This window comes from Trachurus trachurus (assembly GCF_905171665.1).
Source record: "Trachurus trachurus genome assembly, chromosome: 11".
Classification (NCBI taxonomy): domain Eukaryota; kingdom Metazoa; phylum Chordata; class Actinopteri; order Carangiformes; family Carangidae; genus Trachurus; species Trachurus trachurus.
In genome coordinates, this window is record NC_139904.1 from 23,239,629 (window position 1) to 23,266,378 (window position 26,750).

Here is a 26,750-nt window from a genome sequence, read left to right on the forward strand (position 1 = left end):
ACCCACTGCGCCACAGGACACCCCAAATTTGTCAACAATTTGACAAAGCAAATAAATAAGTGTGATGCAAAGTGTGCCTGTCATTTAAGGCAAAATTATGACAACATTGTGCACCAATTACGCTCAGCTTTTTTCAGTTTAATGTAGAAAGAGCATACGGGCAAAAACTGGACATTAAATTACTTGTAACCTAAAGACATTGGTGTGGGTCATCATGTGAAACAAATAAAATAAAATAAATCATAAAAGCAAATTGAGAACAGTGTAGTATTTCCCTTTGAGAGACCATATTGGTTTGTAGCTATGACTTACAGCACATTACTACCCCCCCCCTATTTATGCCTGCTGTATTGAATAATTTTACCCTTCAGTCTCCTGAGTAAATATTCTATAACCTTTTCACAAAACAGATAGAGCCAAGTAAGCAACAAACCTCTCACTTCAAGTTAACAAATGGCTGATTCCACACAATGTTCCCATAAAATTCCTTATGGTTTCTCAAATTATTAAGCAGAGTGGAGCAGGAGGACTACAGTATTTTCATTAAATATTAATACACATTCATTAAGAGTAGATGTGATAGATGTACAGTACAAGGCCAGGTAGACTAATGACTGCGATAACAAGAAGTAATGATAGTGTAGCTCTAAACTTAAAAGACATAGCTGCACTATGATGAAGAATAATGTTCTTGCTGTTCTATTGTTGCTGATAAAATGTTCACATTAACCTTGGTAGGATGTTTCTAGCACTGTCAGCAAAAAAAAAAAAAAAACAGTTACGAAAGACCGAGACCTATATGAAACAGATCATTTATGGCTGATTTTACAATCACAATTACAACATATTGAATGCTTCCAAGTTAACGCAATGAGTAAACATTAACATATGATCACTGCCAAGTACGAAATTGAAAATTAAAACTAAAATGTCATGCAGTGACAGCTGAGTCGCGCCTATTTCAAGACCTCACACAATTCAAACATTCAACACAATAACATTGTATTGAACGCTTGAAGTTAATTAAAATGTGCTTTCTGTGCTTAGCTGACTTGAGTTTGTCTTGATGAAACTGAGGAACTAAAAATAACACAACTCAGTACAGGTAAGCAAGTTGAATATAACCCTGATCAAAGAAAAAAACAACAACTGTACATTATAAGACATTAGCCCTTGATAAATCAAATGCATTTTTAAAAAACCAAGGCAGAAAATCAAAACAACATCTTTATGGTCATTATCTGGTTCACCAGTTTTCTTCAGCGGTAGATTCTCTGGCATGTAATGAGATACTCTGGAAAAGCCTGCGTATCATTGAAGGTGACAAACATTGTCGGCTTGGTGATGTCGTCTGTCACGCTATCATATCTGAGGGGGATTTCACCGGTCTCCTTCAGCGGGGCGGTCTTCATTGAATGGCAACCTTTAGTGTAGTCTCCCGTTAGAACCTTTGACACAAATACAAACTTGTATCCGTCAGCGTTTGGGGGTGAATACTGATCCTGAACGGACAGCGCAGAGTTGACGGCAAAATACACCCCTTGACCGTAGACAGTGGCTGTGTGGAGAAACCATGATGTCAGAGATTGATAACCAAGGCGAGACAGACTGAGTTAAAAAGCAGAATAGTTGGTGTTATTCTAAAACTTACCATTCTTTCCGCAGAAGCTCCTGTTGAATCCATGAATGCATATCTCCTTCACACTTGACTCACATGTGCCATGGTAGAGAGTGCGTTCAATATCCGGATACGTGGCTCGTTGCATTACGCTCGCCTTCTTTAGCTTGTACTGATTGTAGAGCAGTCGATTCATGAGCTTCTCCACCTGGAGGAAAAACCCCATGTTATTACAGCCTCACCACACATGCAATGTGTTGCAAAATATGTATTTTTATTATTTTTTTCACCTGAATGATTCGGATCTTGCTGTGGTATTCCTGGATGGTCTCATAGAAACTCTTCACCACGTTCTGAAATTCATCAGACTCCTCATTGATTTTGGTTACTTCGGGCATGTTTGACAGCAGAGAATACTCCTCCTCTGTTAACAGATAATTTACTTTTTATCATTTCATTGAGCTTTTCGAACATCTTTTCAGTCATATAATTTACAAACACCGATATGGAGCCCTGAAGCTGACAGGAGGCAGTAAAAGATTTTCCGACAGGTCAATGTCAATGAATTATACTGCTTGCTGCTCTGCTGCTACACTGTTTAGATAAGTGTGAACATCCATATTGATACATATTGATATTGATAGCGTCGGATCTAACTACATGGTTCGGGTTTTCCGTAGTGTTAAAGGGATACTTCACCCAAAATCGACAATTCACCATCTACTCACCGCCATGCCAAGGGTTTGGAGAACTTTCAGAGTCATCAAAATGATTTTGGAGTTCCCGGGGGGTGTATTTTGGACGATTCAAAAGTGAACTCTATCCACTGTCATTATTTGAAAATCCGTAGCCAGCCGGATCCCCCCTGGAACTCCAAAAGCGTTTTGATGACTCTGAAAGTTCTCCGAATGTTTCCTTGGCATGACGGTGAGCAGATGATTGGTGAAGTATCAATTTTGGGTGAAGTATCCCTTTAAACAGTTTTGGATCAAACAACATCTTTTTTTTTTTCCTGTGTAAAAGCATTTTTGGATCGAGCCTCGAACTTTCAAACCTTTTACAAGAATTTGTGGTGGTTCCCTTGGGGTAAGCCATAGGGAGACGATAGGTATCATCAAGTCTGTTAGAAAATAGGTTTTCAGCCTGCAAACCTTCTGAAACCTTCCCAGTTATTTCCTGAGACGATGCAAGGCAGAGAGGAGCGTAGTCGCCAAAATGTAGTGTGCGGGCTAATAATTAAACCCATGCCTAGTAAATACATTGAATGACGCAAATGTATTAAATACGGTGTATATATACACAATATAATGGTCAGTAATAACACAATTAAAGCAATTGTGGCTTAAAATGCTCATTTCATTTATGTTCTTTACTTTGTCATTCATACTTGAGCTTCATCTACCTGGTATGTCCTGGTTCAAATCCCCTAAGTTGAGCATCTTCCTGGAGATTTTCACACATTTCCCCGTGGCTGTGTTTTCTTCTTGCATCTTTTCAAAGCTGATGGCGTGGGGCTGGTTGTCTAGCAACATATCCACCTTCTGCCGCTTCATCCTCCAGGCATTCTCAATGAAAAGTATAGCGTCAGGTGAATAGGGAGTCGTGTCTGAGGAGGCTGGATCGTGCTGCACCCACTGGACAGTCCTCAGTATTTCCTTGGCGGGGACGATATTAGCGAACGTCTCCATCAGCAGCTTGACATCCCACACCCCGCCGGGCACGAAGTCCTTGAATCCGGACACGGTGATTATGGTGCCCTGAACCTGGACGTCGACCGCGTGCTTCCTCATGATCATCTCCAAACACTTCTTGTGGTACTCGGACATGTGCCTCACACTCCTGTGCTCCACCTTCTCTTCCACTTGTCTCTGGGAGACCTTCTTCCCAAAGGCTATGTCCACCCGAATCAGATCACAGCTATAACCTGCAAACACGTCTAACTGGAGGGTGCTGGTTGCCTTGATTGTGTCTCGTAAGGAAACGTTGGGGTCCTCGCGGCCCACTGGGGGGCTCCTGTGTGTGTCACTGGAAGAAGAGGCTTCGGTTTGGTTCATTTTCCTCGACAGCTCCAGCGCCTGTTCCAGCTGTTTCTCCTCCTCCTCCAGGGACCAGTGGCTCGACTCCATTGAGTACTGGATGGCTAAAGACAGCTGGGCTTCTTCCTCCAGACTGCCAGAAAGGCCCACGGCCGACGCGCTCGCAGCGTTCCCCTCAGCTGAGGGCTGGGAAGCATCTAGAACTATCACATCAGGGCTCTGGTCTGTCAGGCTGGCCGGTTCGTCTCCCGAGTACAGGTCCATGCCGTCTAAGTCATCGTTCAGTTGTTCTGAGCTGGAAACACCCTCCTCAGGCTTTTCATCCATGGCTGAGACGATTTTCTTTGCCTCCTCTAAAAGGCCTAGAAAGAAGCGGGCAGACTCTTTGAAACTGCACAGCACGGGAATATGAGAAATCAATAAAGAGAGAGAGAAATTACCTTTATCAGAACCTGCATTACCATCAGTTTGCACTGAATCGGAATTTGCAGCATCATCTGTAGCCACTTTCGGAAAGTTTCTGTGGGACATCATCCTCCATGCAGTTTCAAAAACGTCCTGAAATTTAAAATTAATAAATGAAAAAATCACTGCAATGCATCTCCTACAGGGAAACCAGAATCATTTCACATTTTTATGTTGAGTGACAAGTTCTGACCTAACGTCATGCTGACTAGAAGTGTAATGAATAGCTCCTGAATATTAAAAAGGGGTCACATCAATGACTTTGTAAAAGTGAGGCCACTACATGCTAATTGAGAATACAAGCTGTAGGACTTTCTACCTTCCTGTAATTTCCTTCCTTCCTGTGCTTCAACAAAGGAATAGATTGCACAGAAGCTATTTCTTCAAAAGTCTTTCAAACGGCCAGAGTGACCTTGTTTTGTTCACCGTGTAAGTTTGTGTACTTCGAGAGCCCACCGCACAAACCGTCAGCGGTGATATTTATCACAACTGCAGGCTGTTGTTTATTCATTTTATTCAGTTAGAATATAATTCAAGTGATTCACTGTGAGGTATTTTTGACTGCAGGGGTCCCTGGAGTTCAATAATTACAATAAACAACAACGGATCAGAAAAGGTCATTTTCCAACAAGAATTTGTTTTCACAGAGAGGCAAGTGTTTCAGAAGTCCTTGTAGGTAAATCCTCACATGTTGAATAACTGAATTATCATAGAATTTCAATGTTATAAGAATGTTGAAAATAAATGCTTTTTGTAAAACCAAATATTATGTTTGTTTTAAAAGTTGATTGTCATAATTTAGTGGCATCAAGGTAAGGAAGTGTTTTAATCCAACACATCACTCTTTGTTAGCCTGAAATAGTTTTTGAAGCCTTATGTTGCTGCCACAACAAGAGGTCCAACAGGAAGATGCAGTCTTTCAATCTCCTCTGAGATTACCACTCTCTTTCATAGATGCTTTATTGTCTTTATATGTCTTTATTGTCTTTGGCTGGTACGGAAATCTGACACTGTAGTCAAGCTGGCTTGTAAGACTTGAGTGGGGAGTCAAACCGAGCCTACAGACATTTATAAAGTGGGCAAAAGGCTACTCCCTCTCTGGAGCCTCTTTGGATGGAGTTTGACCAGCTACCCTCAGATTGTCTGTTTAGGGCTCCCATCATGACGTGAAAAGAAAAGTTCTCTTTTGTTCCCACTGCTTTGTTAAGTGGTTGATAGTTCAACATTTTGGTAAATTGGCCCATTACCATAATTCCTATAGTTTTAGGAGTAGATTTGTTACCTTTAATTGTCGGTGCAAGCTAGTTTTAGAACGGCGGAGCAGAGCCGTGAGCTGCTCAGAGCTACAAGTACGCTATGAAGGCACATGGGATTTCTTCGTTTCCTTCATCAAAATAATCAAATACACAATCCAACAACTCCAAAACGTTCTCGTGGACAAGTTGTGACCTGCACATTCACCACGCCATGAGATAATAACGGAACGTTATGAGACAGAGTTGTTTTCGAGGCAAATGCAGAGATGAGCCGAAAAACTGCCCCTGACAGGAACGCGTATCAGTGGTTTTGCATGAATTTACCTGCAAATTTACCGAAGCAAATGCAGAGACTGCTTGTAACGTTCCATTGATATCTCATAGCGTGGTGAATGTGCAGGTCACAACTTGTCCAACTTGTATTTGATGAGTTTGAAACCAAGAAATCCCATTAGCCTCCGTAGCGTAGCTCTGAGCAGCTCGCGGCTCCGCTCAGCCATTCTAAAAATAGCTTGCACCGACAAATAAAGGTAAGGAACCTACTGCTATGACTATAGGGATTATGGCAATGGGCCAATTTGCCAAAATGTTGAACTATCCCTTTAAATGGCAGCTAATATTTTACTGTTGTCTTGATGTCGCTGATTTAGACAGTCTGCCAAATGAACTCTGGCCATCATGTCATAATGTTTGTTGATGTCCACAGGGTGTTTGCTGCTGTGTGTTTTTGTATAGGGACTGTAAATGACATTAGAAAAATACATTGCAAACACATGCTTAGTTTTTTCTATGTGTGAACTGAGGTTGACATTGAACCAAGGAGTAAAAAAAGAACATAGTATTCAGCAGACAGGACTTATTCAGAGAAACAGTAGGCACCAATATTTCACTTCCGTCGTGTTTATGCTGAAAGATGTCGGCCTCAGGCTAGTCTGTGTACGCTCTCAGGGTAGGCGGCTCGTCAAAATGAATGACAACTGGACAAAATGTGAAAGAACAAAGTTGCATATCGTAGTCCCAAAAGGCACACGAGATAACAAAAGTCTTGCTTTTGTTCCATGGTGTCATTACCTGGTGAGGCAGCGGTTGCCAGGGTGCTTGCCTTGGGCTGATGTACACTTGAAACTTTGCCTCCATCTCATTGAGGATGCTCTTGCACTCCGGCTCACTTAAAAAGCGGCACACTCCTGGAGCGTTGGTCGTGACGGTTCTGGTGCAGATGGAGGAGACGACGCCTTGCAACACCTCCTCTGCCATTTGGCAGGCGATGACATGACCATGGATCTACCAGGTAAATATACACGGATGTGAGACAAAGAACATTTTGAAACAGTGACAGAAATAAACAAGACAGACCAATGCAGTTCAATAATATATTCTTCTGTATGTGATACTGATGCACTACACACCTTCAACCCACAGAGATCCTCCGCCTCTAGCGGAAAAATCGACACTTGGTCCATGTCGGCCAATAGCTGATGACAGTGGATCTGGATGTATTTCAGCATGCCTGGCTCCATAGAGATGACCGTCTCCCTTTCAATAGGCGTAGTCAGAAACTGCATGATTGCAGTCTGCTTCTCACCCTCCATGCCTTTCAGAGTGAATACATCAATATTCCCCCCTCGTTCCGACGCCTTTACAGAGGTGAAAGCCAGAGTCTGCAGGAACTCTGACCACTCTCTGCAATATAACATGCCCTCATACTCCATGTCCAGTTTCATGCTGAAGTGACACAGTTGAGATTGTACAAAGCTAGACGCCTGCTGAGCCGAGTTCTGCGACAGCGACGTCACCACCACTTTAGTATCTGATACAGAGTACAGAGTGGGTGACCCAGTTTGATTCATGGTTTGTTGTAGCCGCTCTTTTACGTCTTGTCTCGTAAGGAACTGGGCCTTTTCTGACTCGAGAGTGAACTGAGTTTCAGACATGCTGCTGAAAAAGTCTGAGATGGTGCGTTCTATCTGCTCCAACTTTTGTCTGCCAGTTCCAACGACGTGCACGCCGTCTTTCTTGACTTGGATGCTGAAATCTGGGTCAGTCTTTGCAAATTTCACTTGAAGGGGACTACGTTGAAACAAAGCTAATTTTACTGGGTCAGCAATGGGAACATGGCCCGTTAGTGTTTCTGTATCCTCCATGATTACAGCCTCCTCTTCCACCGCACTGGCAGCGAGAGGTTCTGGGATGGGCTGAGAGGAGGACGGGCTGCTGACAGTTGCTACTATGGGAGGACTGGTCTGCATCTGAATATCGTTCATGTAGTTTGAGTTTATTTCAGTCATGTCTTGGTTTCCATTTGCAGAGTTTTGTGAAGTCACACTTTCTTTGGGTTGAAGAAAGTCAAAGTATGGCTTCACTTCCAGATCAGCACCATCCAGTTTGTGTTGGTGATCCAGGACAGGACCCAAAGCTGTTAGAAGAAGTACAGGTCTCTTGTTTATTTAAAAAAAATAAAAAATAAAAATGGTACAATAAGCATTTTATCTATCAAATATTTTACATAGACCTATTACCGTAGATCCGTTGGTGGCAGTTCTAGGAATTATTGAAAGTATGACGAAAAGCAACATGAAACATAGTATGGTTTTGTTTGTCAGCCTACTATGATGAATGATATTGATTAAAGGGACAACGAGGAGTTTGTATTTGGTTATAAAAAGTCTCACATTAATGTGGATGAATCTACGCTACCCACACTTGTTAATGGATCCATTTTCGATAAATATATCGTTTTGTCTCTATCGTTATTTTGTTATTTTAATTAATGGTGGAAATGCTGGGCGAGCAGACCAGTGTTTCCTTGCTTTCGGTTTCGCGGACGCTGCCCGGCAGGTCATGAGAATAACGCCGCCGAATCGCCGCTTATGTATACTTTCATTCTTGATGAATGAAAACATTCTTGGCAAGACGTCCGTCTTGCGCCGGTCCAAGAACTTCACTGTGCGTGCGGAGCATGGTAAATGTAGTATGAAAACACTTCGCTTTCCAAAACTCCTCGTTGTCCCTTTAATTGAAAACAAAAGGCAGCCCCAACTTAAACAAATCTTATGACAGATGTTATGAGATATTTAGAGCTGAAGAAAATCAGATTTTTACTGAAAAATCAAGAAAGAAAATTCTATAGAATCTGGCAGCCGTTTATTGATTACTTTAACCTTAACACGTCTGATGGCAAGTTTTAGAAGTGCTCTTAAACCCAAATAGAAGACTTTTTTTCTTCTTCTTCTTCTTCTTCTTCTTTCTTTGTTTAGGTTTGCTTTATTTTATTTTTTCTTTGTGAGTGTATATGTTTAATAATTCATTAATGTTTAATCTTTAAAAAAAATAATTAATTAAACCCTTCATCTGTTGTTTTTTTAGATACATAAGTTATTATAACTTTAATGACCTTTATATGTGTATGATGTCTGTATTATTGTTGCGTTTTACATTCAAAATTAGAAAAATCAATAAAGAGAAGAAAAAAACAAAAAAAAGCATTTTAAAGGCTGTGCAGTGCAAAACTTACATTCATAGCTTACGAAGGACACCTTGGCCGTTCCCTCTGACAGCATGACGACGTCCTTCACCCTCTGATCCCCACCTCGCTTGCTCTCAAAGTAAAGAGTGATCATGTCTGGAGTGGTGCCAGGGTGCAGGTTCTCTACTAAAACAGAGTCTGTTTGCTCAAGCTGCTCAAGTGTCACGTTGACCCCGTCCAGTTTCCTCTGAGAGATCTTGGAACTGAGGTTTTGAAAATCTGTGCGGCAAAACATACATATTAATGAGCACCATCGAAGCAAATGACACCTTTGGGAAGATCAGTATGTTTTTGAGAAGGAAGAAAATATGTGCATTTAGAAGACCTTTTGACAAAGGTTGGCTGAGGTGAATGAGGATGAGATCTCTCCCCGGCGAGGGATACAGGGTGTAGTCGCTCACGTCCATCATGTTCTCCACGTAGAGCTCTATCATCTCGTCGTGGGTGGTGGGCTTGACCCCCCGCAGCAACAGCCGGCATGGGTCCTTTGAGGCAGGCTTTCTGACACTCAGCTCCACATTGTGCACGACGTGGTGCGCTTTAGATAGCACTCGGGCTGCAGCTGTCAAGACAACGGGAACAGAGATTATCACACCGTAGCCTATATCAATGGCAGATTTAAAAAAGAATATCCAGAGCGTGACAAAAATTGAAGGCAGCTCACGCCACAGTTAAACAAATTTCATTTAGATATAATCACAACTTGCCTTCTGCATCTTCGAACACCAAAATGGCACGGTCACCCTTCTTCTCCACGGAGACAAGTGGGCCGCCTCCAGAGCGGCGCTTGTTCTCAAAGTACAGATACAGCAGTTCTTCATCAACATCCTGAAGTGTTGCCAGCACCTCCACTGTCTTGTCCTCTGGGCTTTCGACTGGCATCCTGATTAAATACAGAGACATACAGGAGGGCCTTAGTCAGCTGAACATGTCCCCAAGTCCATGTTTCCACCTACCCAGCTAAATGTGCAACCTGTAGCATGGCTTTTTATCAAAGACGCCACTTTCTCAAATATTTGCAAATGTGAGGATGCACTTGTTTTGTGTAAAGGGAGATTGACAAAGTAAAAGTATCCTTTTCTGATTTAAACATGTTTTTTTTTTTACTGTGCAAGTGAGAGCAAACCTTTCGAAACTTGGAATTCTTGTCATGACTGTATATCGAGCATTTCAGGGTTTTGAAACCCTGAGAGAGTCAAAGCTGTCTTTGGGAAATTAATGTGGTATTATTTGTAGTTTTTGGATGACCTGTATTGATTAAAAAATTAATTAAAACTGAATTCACCACAGGATGACTCCAATGAAAGTGTGGAAACATCACAAACAGGGCCAGCTGCTAGCATTTAACCCTTGATGTGGTTGTTTATGGCCACAACTGCTGGTGGGGGGGGGGGGGGGGGGCATATGATCATAAACCAGGGTCCTATTCAATTCATTTATAGAGACTATAAACTATGCATGTATGGCCAGCGAAAAATGCATCCATGGAGCAAAACATTGTGATGTTACGTGTATATTTGTGTAGTTTTAACTGTCATAAACAAAAGATTGCAGGTTACGGAGTGTGTGCAGAGACGAGAGCTGGGACACCGGAGCGGCGGCCAAGTACTACACAGATGTTGCAAGGTTGGTTTGATCAGCCATGAGACGCAAGGTGGAAAGCAGAGAGCCTCCGTTCTCACAAGTCATGTAGTTTCTATCACAATTACTCCAAGGCTATTTAATTAAGGTAAAAATGTAGCATAGCCACAGGAATAATCCTGTTTAGTTCCTCTTTAGCACATGTTTGTGTCTGTTAATTCAGTTGTAAGCAATGTGTGTGAGTTGGTGTGGTGGCTTAAAGTGTTGTGGGAACCACAAACAAAATCTGGTTTATGGCCACTACAATCTCAGGGCCGGCCCTGATCACGAAGACGATGGAGAGAATCGAGAGCTACATTCACAGTACTTTGGAATTTGCAAGACTGCAACACAACAACATAAAAGCAGTGAAGGGGTCTGAACACTTTCTGAATAAAATAAGTATGTTTCTCCAGGTAAATGTAAAGAAAAACAACAACTTCGCTGTGTGGATTGTGATTAAGAAGCTAACATGAGGATTCCTCCCTGCGTTAATGGACTTTGTACAGCAGTCTGTCACGGCAGTGAGTGTGGCCTACACAACACTGCCTGTAGCCACCTTACAGGAAGCTTGGCCTTTATCACACCGACAGTATGTCAGAACTCAGAACCAAAACATGGCGGTGGTGTATGATATTAAGTTTGCGATAAAAAAATAAAAAAAAACATTTCCCTAAAACGTCATAAACGCAGCCATTGTTGAGTTTATACTGCGTAGTTTTTCTGAAGTTCGTGCTCGTATCTGCTCTGTCGTTTCTGCCAACTTGAAAGTGAAACCAGTAACGCACAGTTGCCATGTTTACGTTAGACACTGACGCTAAAGTAGTTTGTCCGACAATGTGTAGCTATATTTCGACAGGATAGACATGTCCGACACATGTCGACGTGTTCAGAGCTGTACTCACCTGTGCTAAGACGAAGACATTTGCTCTTGAATTCGCCCCGTCTGCACGGCTTCAACTCTCTGGCACTTCCTTGTTGTGCTGCTTGTTGAACGGCGGGTGGCGTCATCAGCATCACCTGCACGTGTTAAAGGGGAACGGCCTCTTAAGCGAGTCATCACGGTCACTGTAGTTTGTAGTCCTTTCTTCTTCTTTTTAATCTTTATGTATGTTCAACAATAAAGAAAGTACACCAGTAGGTATTTCTATTTCCTATAATACATACAAACAATCAGACATTTCCAAATCGCAACACACAAATGAAACAAACATAAAATAAGAGACAAAAAAGAATAGTAACAAACAAAATAACAATAGTAATGGATAATGAAAAAATAATCATAATAGAATTGGATAAATCAAAATAGGAATAAAGTGACAGACAAACTTAGAGGTATTCTGAATAAAATTGACAGGATAAAAATGTCTTGTTATTATCATCAATATAGGTATTTCAGAGGCTCAAAATAAAGTTTCAGTTCAATTAAAAACAACACAAAATAATGGGGTTGTTTTGGACATTAAAACAGGTTAACAATATGTGTTAATTATTTTGAGAGAGAAAAACAAAAGCTTTGTCTTCAAAATTATACTTAGGTGTTAGTTCTGCTAATTAAACATTTCTCTACATCCTTCCAAAAGTAGTAGAAAATAAACATTTATAAAATAGTTTGTAGTCCTTTCAGTACCTGAGGGGAGGAGTTATTGTCATCACTAATGGAAAACAAACTGAAGCAATTTGCACCTAATGTGATATGGATGGCATGTGGACCAGTAAGGAGCTTTTAGTGTCAGATTTTGGATCATGTAGCATAAATTCATAATATTTTTCCTTGAGGTCTGGTGTATACTGTTCTACATGAGTCTTGGTGGAGGTCTGCACTCTAGCAGAGACGTTTTATCTAGTTGTCAAGTAGGCTACTCATTAAGCAACACAGCTTCTTCAGAAAAAAATAGGAAATTGTATATGTTTGGATCATAATTACCAGCGCATCAGCATGCACATCACTGCATCTGGAGAAGCTGGAGCTCTTTTTTTTTAATTATTATCATGCACTGCTGCTTGGTATGAATTTCCCTAACAAAGATCAATGGAAATGTATCCTGCAATGTAATGATGCATCATATTCTATTTTTTTTGTATAATTATTGTATTGATATGATAGCAGCTAAAATGATAAAGTAAAAGTGGAGTAAAAGGCACAATGTGCTTCTGAAATGTAGTGTCCAAGAGGAAAATTAAAAGCAGTGATAATGAGCCGACCTCCCAACTGTAGCCTACTGATTCTGAAGTACAACTACTCGGCCCATCTACAGAGTTATTCACCGATAATAGGCTTACTCAAATTGTTTCCTTCCTTTCTTTCTTTCTTTCTTTCTTTCTTTCTTTCTTTCTTTCTTTCTTTCTTTCTTTCTTTCTTTCTTTCTTTCTTTTGTTGGAAAGGTCAGAGCCCTGTGCCATTTCATGGCTATATTTATTATTTATTTCTTGATTTTCATTTTATTTATTCATTGTGCTGAGCACATCCAGCCCTAAGTGTTGTTGTATTTGTGCTTACCTTTATTTTCATTTCATGCTACTTTAAGTAACTTGATTAACATTGATTAAACTATACTGTAGTGCAGCTGAATGAACAACACTGGCTTGCTGGCTGGAAGTTTTCTTTATTAATGCCTCAGTCATTATACAGTAATTTACTGTAAACAACAATGTCACCTTGGAAAGGGAGATCTGTGCATGAGGCTTAATTTAAGTGTCTCTTTGTAGTTTACAGGTGATACCAGACAAGGAGGACACAACTATTGTGTAAGTAGCTTATGAGATTCAGAATCAGAGTGATGAAAACATATCGAGATAACTGAGTTTTATAAACACAGTTGTGTTTGGGTGGAAAATTATAATGAAGTGATATTTACAGTATAGCCCCTTAATGGTTTGTTTCGTTGGGAAGCTCATTCAAATAATATTCAATTACCTGTCAAGTTGCTTCACAGTCTACACTGTTTAGATCAGCAGACAATGGTTCTATTCTCTGCATATAGCCTACAGCAAGGATGAGTTTTGTTTTGTTTGGTTTATTTATACTTTTTCACAGTCTTGGTACATGGTAAATAGGCTATAGATTGCTTAAAGATACAGGAATAGCCTACACATGTTGCATAGATGCAGATTTCAGGGAACATAAACAAGGTAACAGATAAAGATGGAATAAATGAATTGTCCACCTTTATGTGATTCCAGAACCTGTCCCAAGGAGACAGCCCCCTCCCAGTCTCATTTAGTCTGTTAAGCATATTTTCACATTTCAGCATTTGCACTGGCCCATTCCTTCACCTGTGAGACATTTGATGTCTTCCAGTGTTTTGAAATAATTTGGCAGAAGGTTGTTTTTTTTGTTTTGCTTTGTTTGTTTTTTCAAAGAAGAAGATATATGCATTTAGAAGACCTTTTGACAAAGGTTGCCTGAGGTGAATGAGGAGGAGATCTCTGCCCTACAGGATGACGTCTGCCAACCAAGTCCATCTCAGTGTGGGTGGTGGGCTGGATCGCCACACATTCACTTCGACATGCTGCACAGAGTGGTGCCCTTCAGATAGCACTCAGGCTGCAGCTGTCAAGAGAACAGGAACATACATTTGCACACAGTTTATGGTAAAAAAGAAAGAAAGAAAAAAAAAGTTAAAGAAATCTAAAATACATATAGCCTAATCATAACTTACCTTCTGCATCTTTGAACCCCAAAATAGCACGGTCACCCTTCTTCTCCACAGAGACAAGTGGGCCGCCTCCAGAGCTGCGCTTATTCTCAAAGTACAGGTACAGCAGTTCTTCATCAACATCCTGAAGTGTTGCCAGCACCTCCACTGTCCTGTTCTCGGGACTTTCCACTGGCAAATATGAAAGCAGTGACGTGATCTAAATGCTTTCTGAATAAAATATGAATTAGGCTACTATAAAAATAACAAAACAAAACAAAAAGAAAGAAAGAAAAACTGTTGCCTACTTTGCTGTGTTTTTACTGAGTAGTTTTTCTGAAGTTCAGTGACGCATCTGTTATTAGCCCTACTTGAAAGTGAAACTAACAACGCCTCCTACACTGGCTTTAAAAACACTTCAGTTCAAGTTGTTTGTCCGCCAAATGTAGCCTATAGGACACACACACCGACACCGCCTACGATATGCTGATGTTTTCAGAGCTGTGATAGGCTACTCACCTGTGCTAAGACGAAGATGTTCCTGAAGTCAACCCGTCTGCACGGTTAACAATCTGTTCGTGAGATTACAACTGTCAAGTGTCTCTGACACTTGTTGTGCTGCTGTTGAACGGCGGTTGGCGTCGTCAGCATCACCTGCGCAGGATGGCCTTTTTTTTTTTAGCGAGCGTCGCGAGTCATCACGGTCACTGTAGTTCGTAGTCCTCTCATCACCTGAGCCGATGAGTTACCTGTCATGTCTGTCTGTTGCCTATGGCGGACCGTTTGTTTGTCAGAAAGATTCATGGAAAACGAACTGAACCGACTTGCAGCAGATCGATCTTATAATGTCAGATTGTGGATCATGTAGCAAAAATTCAAAAAATTTTGGTTGTTGTTTTTTTGTTTTGTTTTTTAGGTCTGGTGTAGGCTATGCTGCTGAGTCTTATTGGAGAAGGTCTGCACTCTGAGTGCATCTAGTTGTCAAGTACTCATGATGCAAAACAGCCACTTCAGAAAAATGTATATTGGGCCTTTATGTTTGGATCATAATTGCCAGTGCATCTGCATGCACATCACTGCAGCTGGAGAAGCTGCTCTATCATGCACTGCTCGGTGTGAATTGACAAAAATCTGTGGAAATATGTCCCACAGTGTAATGAGATTTTTTTTATTGTATGCACTACTTTGTTTTGTTGATATGACTCTAGTAACAATAAAGTTTTCAAGTAAAAGTTACCACCACTGATACAAATAGGCCCTATCCAGAGAGCATTTTCAGTCACAATACAGTAATGTGTATTATTCATTATTTATTTATTTATTTTCATTTAATTAGACATTGTGCTAAGCACACCAAGCGCATTACACAATAAGTTTCCATGCCTTGAGTTTTGTTGTATTTGTGCTTTACTTTTATTTTCATTTCATGCTACTTTAAGCAACCTGATTAACACTGATTAAACTACAGTAGCCTTTATAATCCAGCTCAACAACACTGGTTTGATGGCTACAAAGCCTTAGTCATACAGTCATTATACCAATGGAGAGGGGCGTTTGTGCACAATGAGCACTCGCTTTATGTTGTGTTGTTCTGTCTCACCAGTGAGCATTAGTCTTAACACAAGACTTTCTCTTGTAATAGTAGCTGTATTTACATTGTGGTGTGAGGGTCAATATGTTTCGTACATGATCATATATAAACACATGTCAACAACATGATGACGCTCGTAAAATCTGAATAGAAGCAGCAGCTATACAGAATAAAAGCTAAGAGATAAGACAGCATGAGGTTCTGTTATGTATCCAACCACTGAGTGTCATGGCGGCAATTTTATATGCTATATACTATAACATAGTAGACTATATAGCTCGTTGTGTAAGTGCTCTCACCTTGTGTGGCTGATCAGTATGCAGCACTGAGCATGAAGTCATTTGAATAGATTTTGTTATGCATATAACAGCTGGGTTATGCTGCTTGTCCAATAAACTCCCCCATGCATTATAAACTGTAACATACAGTATATTAAAAACTTGCACCATATAATGATCAATTCCATTCCATGTTAACTTGTGTACTATAATTAGTGTGTCATAAACACACCCAGACTTAATGAGACCTTATTGGCGAAAAATAAATCAAAACCAGATATGCCGTCATTCATCGCCATCATTTGAACCATGTGTAATACAAAGTATCCATCCAATCAAATACCTTTAAAATAGATTCCAGCAAATTCAGAAATAATTTATAGCTCATAAACTATAAATGTTTTTATTATGGCCTTATGTATGATTGATCAGCATGCCATATGAGTCCTACTTGCTATCATTATGTGCTCAAATGCAGCTGGTCAAAGTGGAAAACTGAGCGCATTGTGAAATAGGATTGGAGTGTGTCCTGAGATATAAATAAAGTGGTTAAGACTCCTTACAGTTCAGTGCATTCTATATCTCATTAACTTTCTATGTCCATTATCATCTTATACATATAATATCAGCACAGGCCAAACTGAAAAATTAATGTTACATGTAGAGCAGATAAAGGCTGACCTATAAATACAGTGGGAATGAACAGACTCCATAACCTTTCATGTGTCCCATATCTTCTAATAACTTATTAGTCTTGAGTTGTGGTGTTTGTAATTTGTTTTTCCTTTTTATGAATAAAACACAAACATAACAAGTGTCTTGAGCAAAATAAAAGCTAAATATGCCAGTGCTGATACAGTGACCACATAATTTGTGAAAATGAACAGGTTTCTCCCACAGCACCCACATCACAGCTGTACTTAGAAGTAAAGCTGTGAAAAGAGCTGAGTTGATTCATCATGAACAATAACAAAAGGGAAGACAAAGTGGGTGTGTAGCCTAAGATTGAAATCCTCAGAGATACCAACAACTGTATCTTAATTCACATCAACATAGAGAATATCCTGCTGAAACACAGTTCACCATCCATTATTTATAACAGCTATATCCCCATGTTGTCACATCATGTCTTTATGTAATTATGTTGATTCTTTCATCAAATCACTGATGTGATAACAGAGTGGTTTTATTTTTCTTCAATAAAAAGGAAGAAAGAGGAACCAACCTGCTGCATTCACTCATCTTTATTAGGTCTAGTCATTGTAGTCTGCAATGTTAGAATAAAAAAATGTATTACTGACTTGAATTAACATCCCCTCACTAATTAAAGCTGAATAATGACCATGCTGCCAATTTCATCCTCTGAAAGAAAACAACTAAAATGACAGAAATGAAATGAATATCTACGCGGAAAAGCGAGGTTTTTGACCACAATGCGTCAACGCTGGATTTTTTTTTTTCAGTATTACACTGTCTACATACGTCAGAAACATCATGCATTTCTCCTCAACTGAGGGACATATTTTATTTATAATCATCTTGTTATTGCATCTGTCCAGTGTAATAAAGATTGATTCATTTACTATTTCATCAATTTGTAATATCCCCCAAAGTGAAATAGATTTGGGATGCCATTTCACTTCACTCGCTATGCAAGCTCTACTTACCCATCCAAATTACAAATTCACTTCTCAAAATTTGCATAAAGCTTGTGAAATGTATTATTTATAAGTTATTAACCTCCTTGTTGTTTTCACACGTTTCAGTGAAAAAAAAAACTGTATTGTGGGAGTCCACAGATAACTGAATTATTGAATAATGCAAGGTTTTCATTATCCAGCTCTCCCACACAATAGAATACCGAGAAACAAACCAGTGACCTGGACTTTTTCAGACAAGGGAAAATTAATACAAAAATGTGATTTTTTGGAAGGTGCTCGTTTTAATGGGTTTCATAACTAACATTATAATATTAAACCTCCACTGGATGGGAAAGAGAAAAATCAATTTCAGTTGTGTAAGTAGGTTTAAACAGTGTGAAATGTGTTAATACAATGTCATCACATCAGTCTTATAAAGGGCAAATGAAGTGATGTTAATGCTGATACGTGATCTTGTCCACTAGGTGACAGTGTTCCCTGCAGAACAAGTGTAAATCAGTATTGACGTATGTGGCAACTGATCTACATACAGAATAGACAAAAGCTGTGGTTTTACTCTTCTTATCAACCTTGCTGTCACACACATATAGGTAAAACATCACTAAAGACACTGTCCGCACAAAATGTCCCATAATGGAACAAGGCACATGGAGCAAATCAATAGCATTTTAGAGAAGCACTGCCGAGCTGAGCTCCTGCCAGATCTGAAATAACACATACAAGATTTCAGATTTGAGATTTTGCTGGTGACAATGGTAACATGGGGGCAGGAGAGGTGCTAATGTGTTTCTTGAAGCCACAGAACACAGAAATATGTAGGCTACGAGTTCATCAAGTGCAGTTGATGATTTCAAGCATGGATAAAAACAGACAGTGGCTTCACGAAGTATTCACACCCTTTCACTTACAGTTGAATAATATGGTCTACAATTATCCACACAGTGAAAACATGTTTTTAGAATTTCTTTTACAAATTTATTGAAAATGAAATACAAAACCTGTCATTTACAAAAGTATGCAGACACTTGATTTAGTCATTCAGGTTCATATTTCTGTACTTTTACAAGAAATCCTAAAAACATGTTTTTTTTTTTGTTTTTTTTTACTCAGTCATTTGGGGTTATTGAGTGTAGAATTTCACAATCCATTCACAATGAAATCCACAAGTGATGTGCACACGGAGAAGGAGTTCATATTCTCTGAAGCCACTGTACTTCATCTAAACTGCTAAACCATAGATGTTTTTTGACATACCTACTCTACATACACTATATCCAACATTTTTGTTCTGTGGCACTAGAATCTCTTACATGGCTAAATTCTTGTATCATGCATATAGTTCTTTACATGTCTACACAAGAATGACATTAAATTGTAAAGTGAACTGTCAAATAAAAAAATAATACAAATTTTACAATGCAGAAAAAATGTAATGGTGAAATTAAGTCTTAAAAACTCCCATTAAAGGCACTTAACACCTACTTTTCATTATAAATACAGGTCACAGTGTACATTATAAATGTACAATATATTGTTGATTTTAATGATAAGGCACCCCTGTGTAGGCTGTGTAATATGTGACTTGTTCATGATTGATGACTGTGTACAACTTGATGAATTGTTTCTGTGTGACTTCTCGAGCATTTAAAACCTTCCATCATTTTTCATCACACTGAGTGATGAAAATCTCATTGATTCCTTCACTATGTTGCTCACACACATCAACACTTTGTTGCAGCTTTAATATAAAGTTTTTTTTAAAGGCCAAGACACTTAAATCCCCCCCAAACTAGTTTGGAATGAACCATACAGGTAATAATAACACAAAAATATGGACAGTAATGTAGCATTAGCTGTACCTTAAATGTTTGAGGGTCATGTCATGTCATGGAGTTTACTTTATAGATCAAAACAAGACTGAATCACATGCCATTAGCTCAATGGGGTTTTGAGCTATATGTATAATAGCACCCTATTATGCTAATAGAGTGCAGCAGGAATAAATCCAAACACCCGCAGATTCTGGTTCTCACATCTCTAAAAGTCTTACAAAATGATGTCATCCCTGCATCAGTCCATGTGGCATGTTATTTAACATACCTCCCTATCTTATTCAGCATGTTAGCATTGTGACGCTTGTTAATTACTGGTCAACACTATGTAGAAGTAAGACTAATTCTTCTTTCAGATATTTGAACATTTGGCAGTTCATGGTCAGAAAGATGTTGTAGCTAGATGAGAGAGGTCACAGGAGAACGGCCAGATGGTGAAGGCTGACAGAAAGGTTACAGTAACTCAGGTAATCACTCTTTATAACTGTGCGGAGCAGAGAAGCATCTGAAGATGCACAACATGTCAACTACAACAGCAGAGGAACACCTTGGGGTTTCACTCCTGTCAGCCAAGAACATTTATCAGAGGCTGCAGTGGGCATGGATGTAGATTTCTGCTGAGGCAGCAGATGGTAAGGTCAGAATTCGGTGTAAACAACGTGGATCCATGGACCCAAACTGCTATGTGTCAAAAGTCCAGGCCTGGTGCGGTGGTGGAATGGTGTGGGGATGGTTTCTTGGCTCACTTTGGGCCCATCTTATACCAATCAATCATCATGCACTTCTGTGGCCTCACCAGATCTGAATCCAGTAGAAAAACCTGTGATTGGCAAAATGAATGTGCAGCTGACAAATCCAACATAAAGCACAGTGTCAGAGAGGTGTTTCCAACATCCAGAGGAACCAATGACACACAGAATTTAAGTTATGTTGAGAGCTGAGGGAGGCCTGACCAGAAGTGTTCCTAATAAAGTGCGTATGTGTACGTGTGTGTTTATTTTTAGAACGGTGGAGCAGAGCTGCGAGCTGCTCAGAGCTACGCTACAGAGGCTAATGGAATTTCTTAGTTTCCCTCATCAAATACACAATCCAACAACTTTCTCATGGACAAGTTGTGACCTGCACATTCACCACGCTATGAGACAATAACGGAACGTTACAAGACAAGTTGTTTTCGAGGCAAATTCATGCAAAACCGTTGATGTGCGTTCGCGTCGGGGGCAGTTTTTCAGCAAGCAGTCTCTGCATTTGCCTCGAAAACTCCGTCTTGTAACGTTCTGTTATTATCTCATAGCGTGGTGAATGTGCAGGTCACAACTTGTCCACAAGAGCGTTTTGGAGTTGTTGGATTGTGTATATGATGATGACTTTGATGAGGGAAACCAAGAAATTCCATGAGCCTCCGTAGTGTAGCTCTGAGCAGCTCGCGGCTCTGCTCCACCATTGTAAAAATAGCTTGCATTGACAATTAAAGGTAACGAACCTAAGACTATGGCAATGGGCCAGTTTGCCAAAATGTTGAACTATCCCTTTTAGTGTCCCTTGGCCTTGTTGAGCTGTATTTACATGTAACTCTGTAATGCAAGTAGTGTATGAGATTCTGAATCAGTCAGAGTGATGGAAACATTACTGAGTTTTATAAAAGACACCGTCACAGTCATGATGGCAAATTATAATGAAGTGATATTTACAATATCGTCCCTCAGTGCCTTTTTTTGTCGGAAAAGCTTATTCAAATGATATTCAGTTTGTTGCCTGTCAAACTGTACTGAATGTAAAAAGCTTCAAATACAGTCTACAACTTTTGGATCTATGGTTCTATTCCACAGAGGCTCTGCATATAGATTACAATGATGAGTTTTGTACAAAAATCCCCCTCCTAAAATCTATACAACAACACAGTCATTATGGCACTTTGTCTGACTGCTGCTCTCAACAGAGACCATTTCGTGTGTTTGGACCCATGACACACAAAGCTTCAGTTGGCCACATACATAGAAAAAGATAACTAAACATTTACTACATAAAGCTTTTATATGTATAGCATGCTCGCTGTTGTCTTCTCCTCTGTTCACTCCACGACATATTTGAGTTGGGATTACAGATTCCGAGAGGGCCTTGACATCAGGGACCTTTGCCAGATCTGGATCCAGATACACTTCAATACTGCTTTTCCACAGTTCCACATTAGGTGTTTGTGTTCATTGGCAGATAGCAAACCAATCAGGTCCATGCCCCTTGTACTACAGAGTGTGCAGAAATGCACAGAACACCATTACTAATGTAAAAGCTGATTGGCAGGGGAACATGGAGGGGGCGCAATTGTACTCAGGCATGATACGAAACAATCGTAGCTGACATGAAAGCGCCAAGTGGCAGTGTAGATTTTTGTCTTGTGTTGATTGTTTGTCGTGGTTTTGGTCTGGGAACAAAGGAAACTCTTGGTTTGTCAGAAACCTCAACAGGCGAGAAGAGTTCACGTGAACGTGTCTTTGGAAATCATGGCGGAAATGTTCTCCCGGCGCGAGGTGAAGGAAAAATAAAAGTTAATAGGCTGTTCGGTTTCATTTGGTGGCCTTCCCACTGAACATATGGGCTCGGTATCATCTGCCTTTAAACATTCGGATTTTGTGTTTGTCTGCCAGCAGCAGAGTGACATTGTATTCATAATCTCCATCATGGACTCCCGTGTGGCGGAAAGCTCCGGCCAAATGGTTCTCCTCCCAGTAGTGGTGCCAGTTTCCGTACTGGTCAGCCCCGAATCCAAACACACTGACCTGCAGGGAATGAGAAACAAAGCCAGCGTGTGTCACAGCCACAGTCAAACATCATCCACACAAGCCTCACATATTCGATGACTGTGTTCATTATCAGTTTGAATCCACTTTTTTTTTCATCCCTCATTTTTCAAAACACACTTCAGTGTTACTCTGAAGAATTGAAATGTTAAAAGTTATTCTCTGAGTTGAATAGTTATTCCACTTGACTGAAGAATTCACAGTAGCTTTTCTTTGTCAAGGTCAAGTTCTCTACAGACTAGTACAACAGTGGGGCCTTACCTCATCACATATGTGGATAGCGAACAGTAAGCTCAGGAAGCCGGTTGAAGGATACCGTCCATGACCCTCGAGCCAAGACTCGTAGACATATTTGAAAAATGTAGGACTGTAAATTAAAACCTGCAAAAGAATCAATATGACATTCAAATCTTTGATAATTTACAGAGAGAGCAGAGGAAGATTCAGAATTCTGCACATAATTTTACACTTACATAAAGAATGAAAAAGAACTGGTAGAATGAACAAATGTTAAATAATAATAATAATACTCCATAATCTGTGATTACACAGTACTTCTCTAAATTCACTTAGAGCATCAAAATAAGACAAGTGGGTCGTACAAGAAATCAGAGTCACAGCAAATGGGCCAATCAATAAAATTCCTTTAATCAACCCAGTCAATCAAAACAGAACCAATTATAGTTTCTCCTGGAAAAATCTATTAGAATCAAGCAATCTGTGCAGGCAATAAACAAGTAAAATGAAGTTTAGTTTTCAGAAAAGACCCCTTGATTCAGAATCTCAGGCGACAAAGTGGTTCATATGCAATTAAGAAGGTCAGATGAACTTGAAGAGAGGCGGTGCAGAGTGTTAAAAGTCAATAATAGGATCTCAAAATCAATCTGCACCACACTGGGAGTTAGAGCAAAGAGGCTGCAACTGGTGTAATGTGGTCACTTTTTCTTGGATCTTGTTAAAAGTCTGGCAGCTCAGGTCTGTACAGTAGGGAGACAACCGATAGATCTTTGGTTGAAGCAGGCGGGGAGACTGTTGCAGTAGTAGATGAAGTGTGGGGATATATAACAGCATGTAAAACTGTCTCTGGGTCTTCAAATGATTAAAAAAAAGCATCTGTTACCCCACATAGGATACCTTTAAAAGCTTTGAGCTGGACCTGCTTTCTGTCTGTTTGTCTATTTACCTGCCAAGGTACTGCGGATGTAAATTAGCAGGCTTGCTAACTCCGGCACATTTACATTTGTATTCACATACTGATGTTCATTAATGTATATTGTCCCTTTCAAATAAATAAGTAAAATAAAATGAAATAAAATTTTAATGGTTTGCACTGGTTCACATTAAGGGACATACTTGACTAACACTGTGATTGAAAGGCGCCTCTCTCATTTAAGTGGCATGGGCTCATACAGCTATTTCTTCACATAGCGATTCAGAGTGGTATGTCACTCTGACATGTGGCATGTTGCTGGCTGATCCCACTCCCCTTATAATTATTGCAATGCATTTATGTCACTGCTGTGGTATGTGTGGGTCTGTCTTTGATTCATTTTGTGTGTGAAATAATTTTCGAATGGCATTTTATTGCATTTATTGGCATTTATCCTTGTTTACAATGCTAGTTGATGGTTTATAATGATTTGGTAAGTGATAGTGTTCAGCGCTGTCTCTGTCTACAGTGAACAGCATCTGTAAGTGTAATGTAATAGCACAAGTTTCCACTTTTCCACAGTACATACTGTAACACCTGTCAGTAGAACACCAGTGGCATGATATTTTTATGTGGCACACAGCAGCAACAGATCATTATCGGCGGTGACGTACACCACTGGAGAAGTATCGTATGCCGGCTTGAGCGGTGTGTGTCAGTCAAAACTCTTGGCACACTGCTTCTGATGTGTCTGTCAAACAGTAGCTATACACAACATTTGTCAAAGGGAAAACGCCACTGGTGGAGGACGTACTCAGTTAGTAGAAAGTAGAGTGGTATAAAAATACTGGAAAGTAAACTGAAAATCCTGTATTCAAACTGTTAGTACAACATTATTATCAGCTAACTGTACTTAATTAGGCCTATTCATCTTGCTGAAATAATTATATTATGGGATTAATAATAGATTGCATTACTTTGTGTTACTAGTTACTAAACTATGAGCAATGTATCCACTATAATTCACATTTTATGTACATATGGAATTATAAACTTGTAGCTTAAGACAAAAAAATGTAGTTGTGTAAAAAGTTCAATATAAATGTCTGGAAATATTAAAATACTCATAGGAAAGTACAGCATGGTGCAGGAGAGAAGTTTGTTGGTTTCCACCACTGGGAGTATCACTGTGATTCAGCTACTACTGCAACACTGGCACACTGGCAGGATACGGAAGATTGCTTTGGAATGAGATGTTCAATGACCACACATAAGAAAATGATTCAGGGATTCACATACATTTTTGGAGAAATGGTGTATATAGAATATTGTTTCCATCCATGGATTTCTTATAAACGACATCATATCTAAACAAAAGTAATCCACCCTCCATCAGATGTACTGTTTCTCCATATAGGGTCACTGGGGGCTGGAGCCAATCCCAGCTAAAGTAGTGTGAGGGTGGGGCAGTCTATCACAGGACCAACAGAGACAGACAACGCTCACAACTATGAGCAGTTTAGAGTCGGCAATCACATAATTTGCTAACGTGTTTAATTAAAAATACTATTGGACCTGCACAGCCAATGCAGGGACAGGGGGGACATACAGGCTCGACACAGAAAGAGTCAGGGTGAGGTTACTTACCTTATCTTTGTTTGCTCTTATCCTGGACATGACAGGTAAATATGTTCTGTAACACAAAAGAAAGAAATACCAGGCACTTAAAATGCTGGGTTTTGATTGCCTTAAAGGGATAGTTCAACATTTTGGCAAATTGGCCCATTGTCATAATCCCTATAGTTTTAGGAGTAGGTTCGTTACCTTTACCTCGTTACCTTAAGCTATTTTCAGAACGGCGGAGCAGGGCTACAAGCTGCTCAGAGCTACGCTATGGAGGCTCATGGGATTTCTTGGTTTCCCTCATCAAACTCATCAAATACACAATCCAACAATTCCAATACGCTCTCATAGACAAGCACCTGCACATTCACCACACTATGAGATAATAACGGAACGTTACGAGACAGAGTTGTTTTCGAGGCAAATGCAGAGACTGCTTACTGAAAAACTGCCCCCGACGCAAACGCGCGTAAGTGGTTTTGCATGAATTTACCTTGAAAACAACTTGTCTTGTAACGTTCCATTATTATCTCATAGCGTGGTGAATGTGCAGGTCACAACTTGTCCACAATAGCGTTTTGGGGTTGTTGGATTGTATATTTGACGAGTTTGATGAGGGAAACCAAGAAATCCCATTAGCCTCCGTTGTGTAGCTCTGAGCAGCTTGCAGCTCTGCCTCGCCGTTCTGAAAAAAGCTTGCACTGACAATTAAAGGTAACAAACCTACTCCTAAAACTATTATATAGGGATTATGACAATGGGCCAATTTGCCAAAAATGTTGAACTATCCCTTAAAAAAAACAGAAATGTTTCAGGCTGAACATAGTTGTGCGTGATTGTCTACAATCACTGGTGCAAAATCTATGTCTAAAAATAAATGCCCACGTCAGGGACATTACCACTGTCTCAGAAAAGCTGATTAAATATCATAGGTTGAGTTAAAGGGCGGTTAAGTCAACATGCTCACCGTCTCATTTTTTTGTATCTTGCTCCACTCATCACATGGGAACATTGTCATTCGTTCAACAGTTTCATTCATCATTCATCAAAAACTGCGAGCGCCTGTTTGAATAAAGGTGTGTGTGGCCCTTGTGAGATGGCCGTAGAGTTTGCATATGAAAAGCATCTTTCAAAGACTCACAACCGCAAACACGAGCCAGATGATAGAGGATAACTTCACATGCAAAACTTGTGTGCTTGTACCGCTTTCATGGAAACATATCATATTGAGCAGATGCACTCCACATATAGACATGCAAATTCTACACTGCAGGTTTCACTGACAGAGGGGAAAGTGAGGGCATGCGAATGACTGAGACGAAAAAATGATTCCCTTGTGCGATACAATCCAAACAAATGTTTCCAATTAAAGTGAGGTTGATCAAAGCTATTGCCTCTGCAGCAGTGTGTCTAATTACAATTGACAGATTATATAGACTGGTTTACTGCTGTTTGGTTGTGTAAGCTGTACAGTATAACGGCCTACACAGTACCTATGATTTGTGTGCCATCTAGCCCCTGGTACAGTACAATACATTATGAGCCCTAACGTTAGAAAGTACAAGACCACACACACACACACAGGCGTGATGTTTTTGCATAGAGAAGTACTTAAATTCCAGGAGTTAAAGCCTGTGTGTGATATAGTGTCCCTCCTG

The 26,750-nt window shown here is 39.9% G+C and overlaps 2 protein-coding genes across 3 annotated transcripts in view; both read right to left on the reverse strand.

Annotated features, from left to right (window-relative positions):
• Positions 1-26,750, reverse strand: part of LOC310993650 (CMP-N-acetylneuraminate-beta-galactosamide-alpha-2,3-sialyltransferase 1-like) — a 63,946-nt gene that overhangs the window by 9,446 nt on the left and 27,750 nt on the right. Inside the window, exons 4-6 of one of the 2 annotated variants that reach the window (XR_014595754.1) lie at positions 25,117-25,162; positions 22,581-22,700; positions 21,005-22,298 (exon numbers count right to left, since the gene is read on the reverse strand). Coding sequence is in view for 1 of the 2 variants with exons in the window: in XM_083982064.1 (XP_083838190.1) it covers positions 22,125-22,298; positions 22,581-22,700; positions 25,117-25,162 (340 nt within the window). In the remaining variant the exon portion in view is untranslated. Of the gene's footprint in view, positions 1-17,947; positions 22,299-22,580; positions 22,701-25,116; positions 25,163-26,750 lie in introns of those variants that run through there. The other variant, XM_083982064.1, reaches the window with a different exon arrangement.
• parp10 (poly(ADP-ribose) polymerase family member 10) lies at positions 14-11,556 on the reverse strand. The gene is made up of 11 exons (XM_083982108.1): positions 11,427-11,556; positions 9,609-9,784; positions 9,227-9,463; positions 8,890-9,120; positions 6,785-7,791; positions 6,447-6,659; positions 4,095-4,212; positions 3,021-4,016; positions 1,909-2,042; positions 1,652-1,826; positions 14-1,558 (listed from the first exon to the last, which is right to left on the reverse strand). Exons 2-11 carry the CDS (start codon positions 9,781-9,783, stop codon positions 1,260-1,262), a joined length of 3,585 nt encoding a protein of 1,194 aa, XP_083838234.1. The 5' UTR covers position 9,784; positions 11,427-11,556; the 3' UTR covers positions 14-1,259.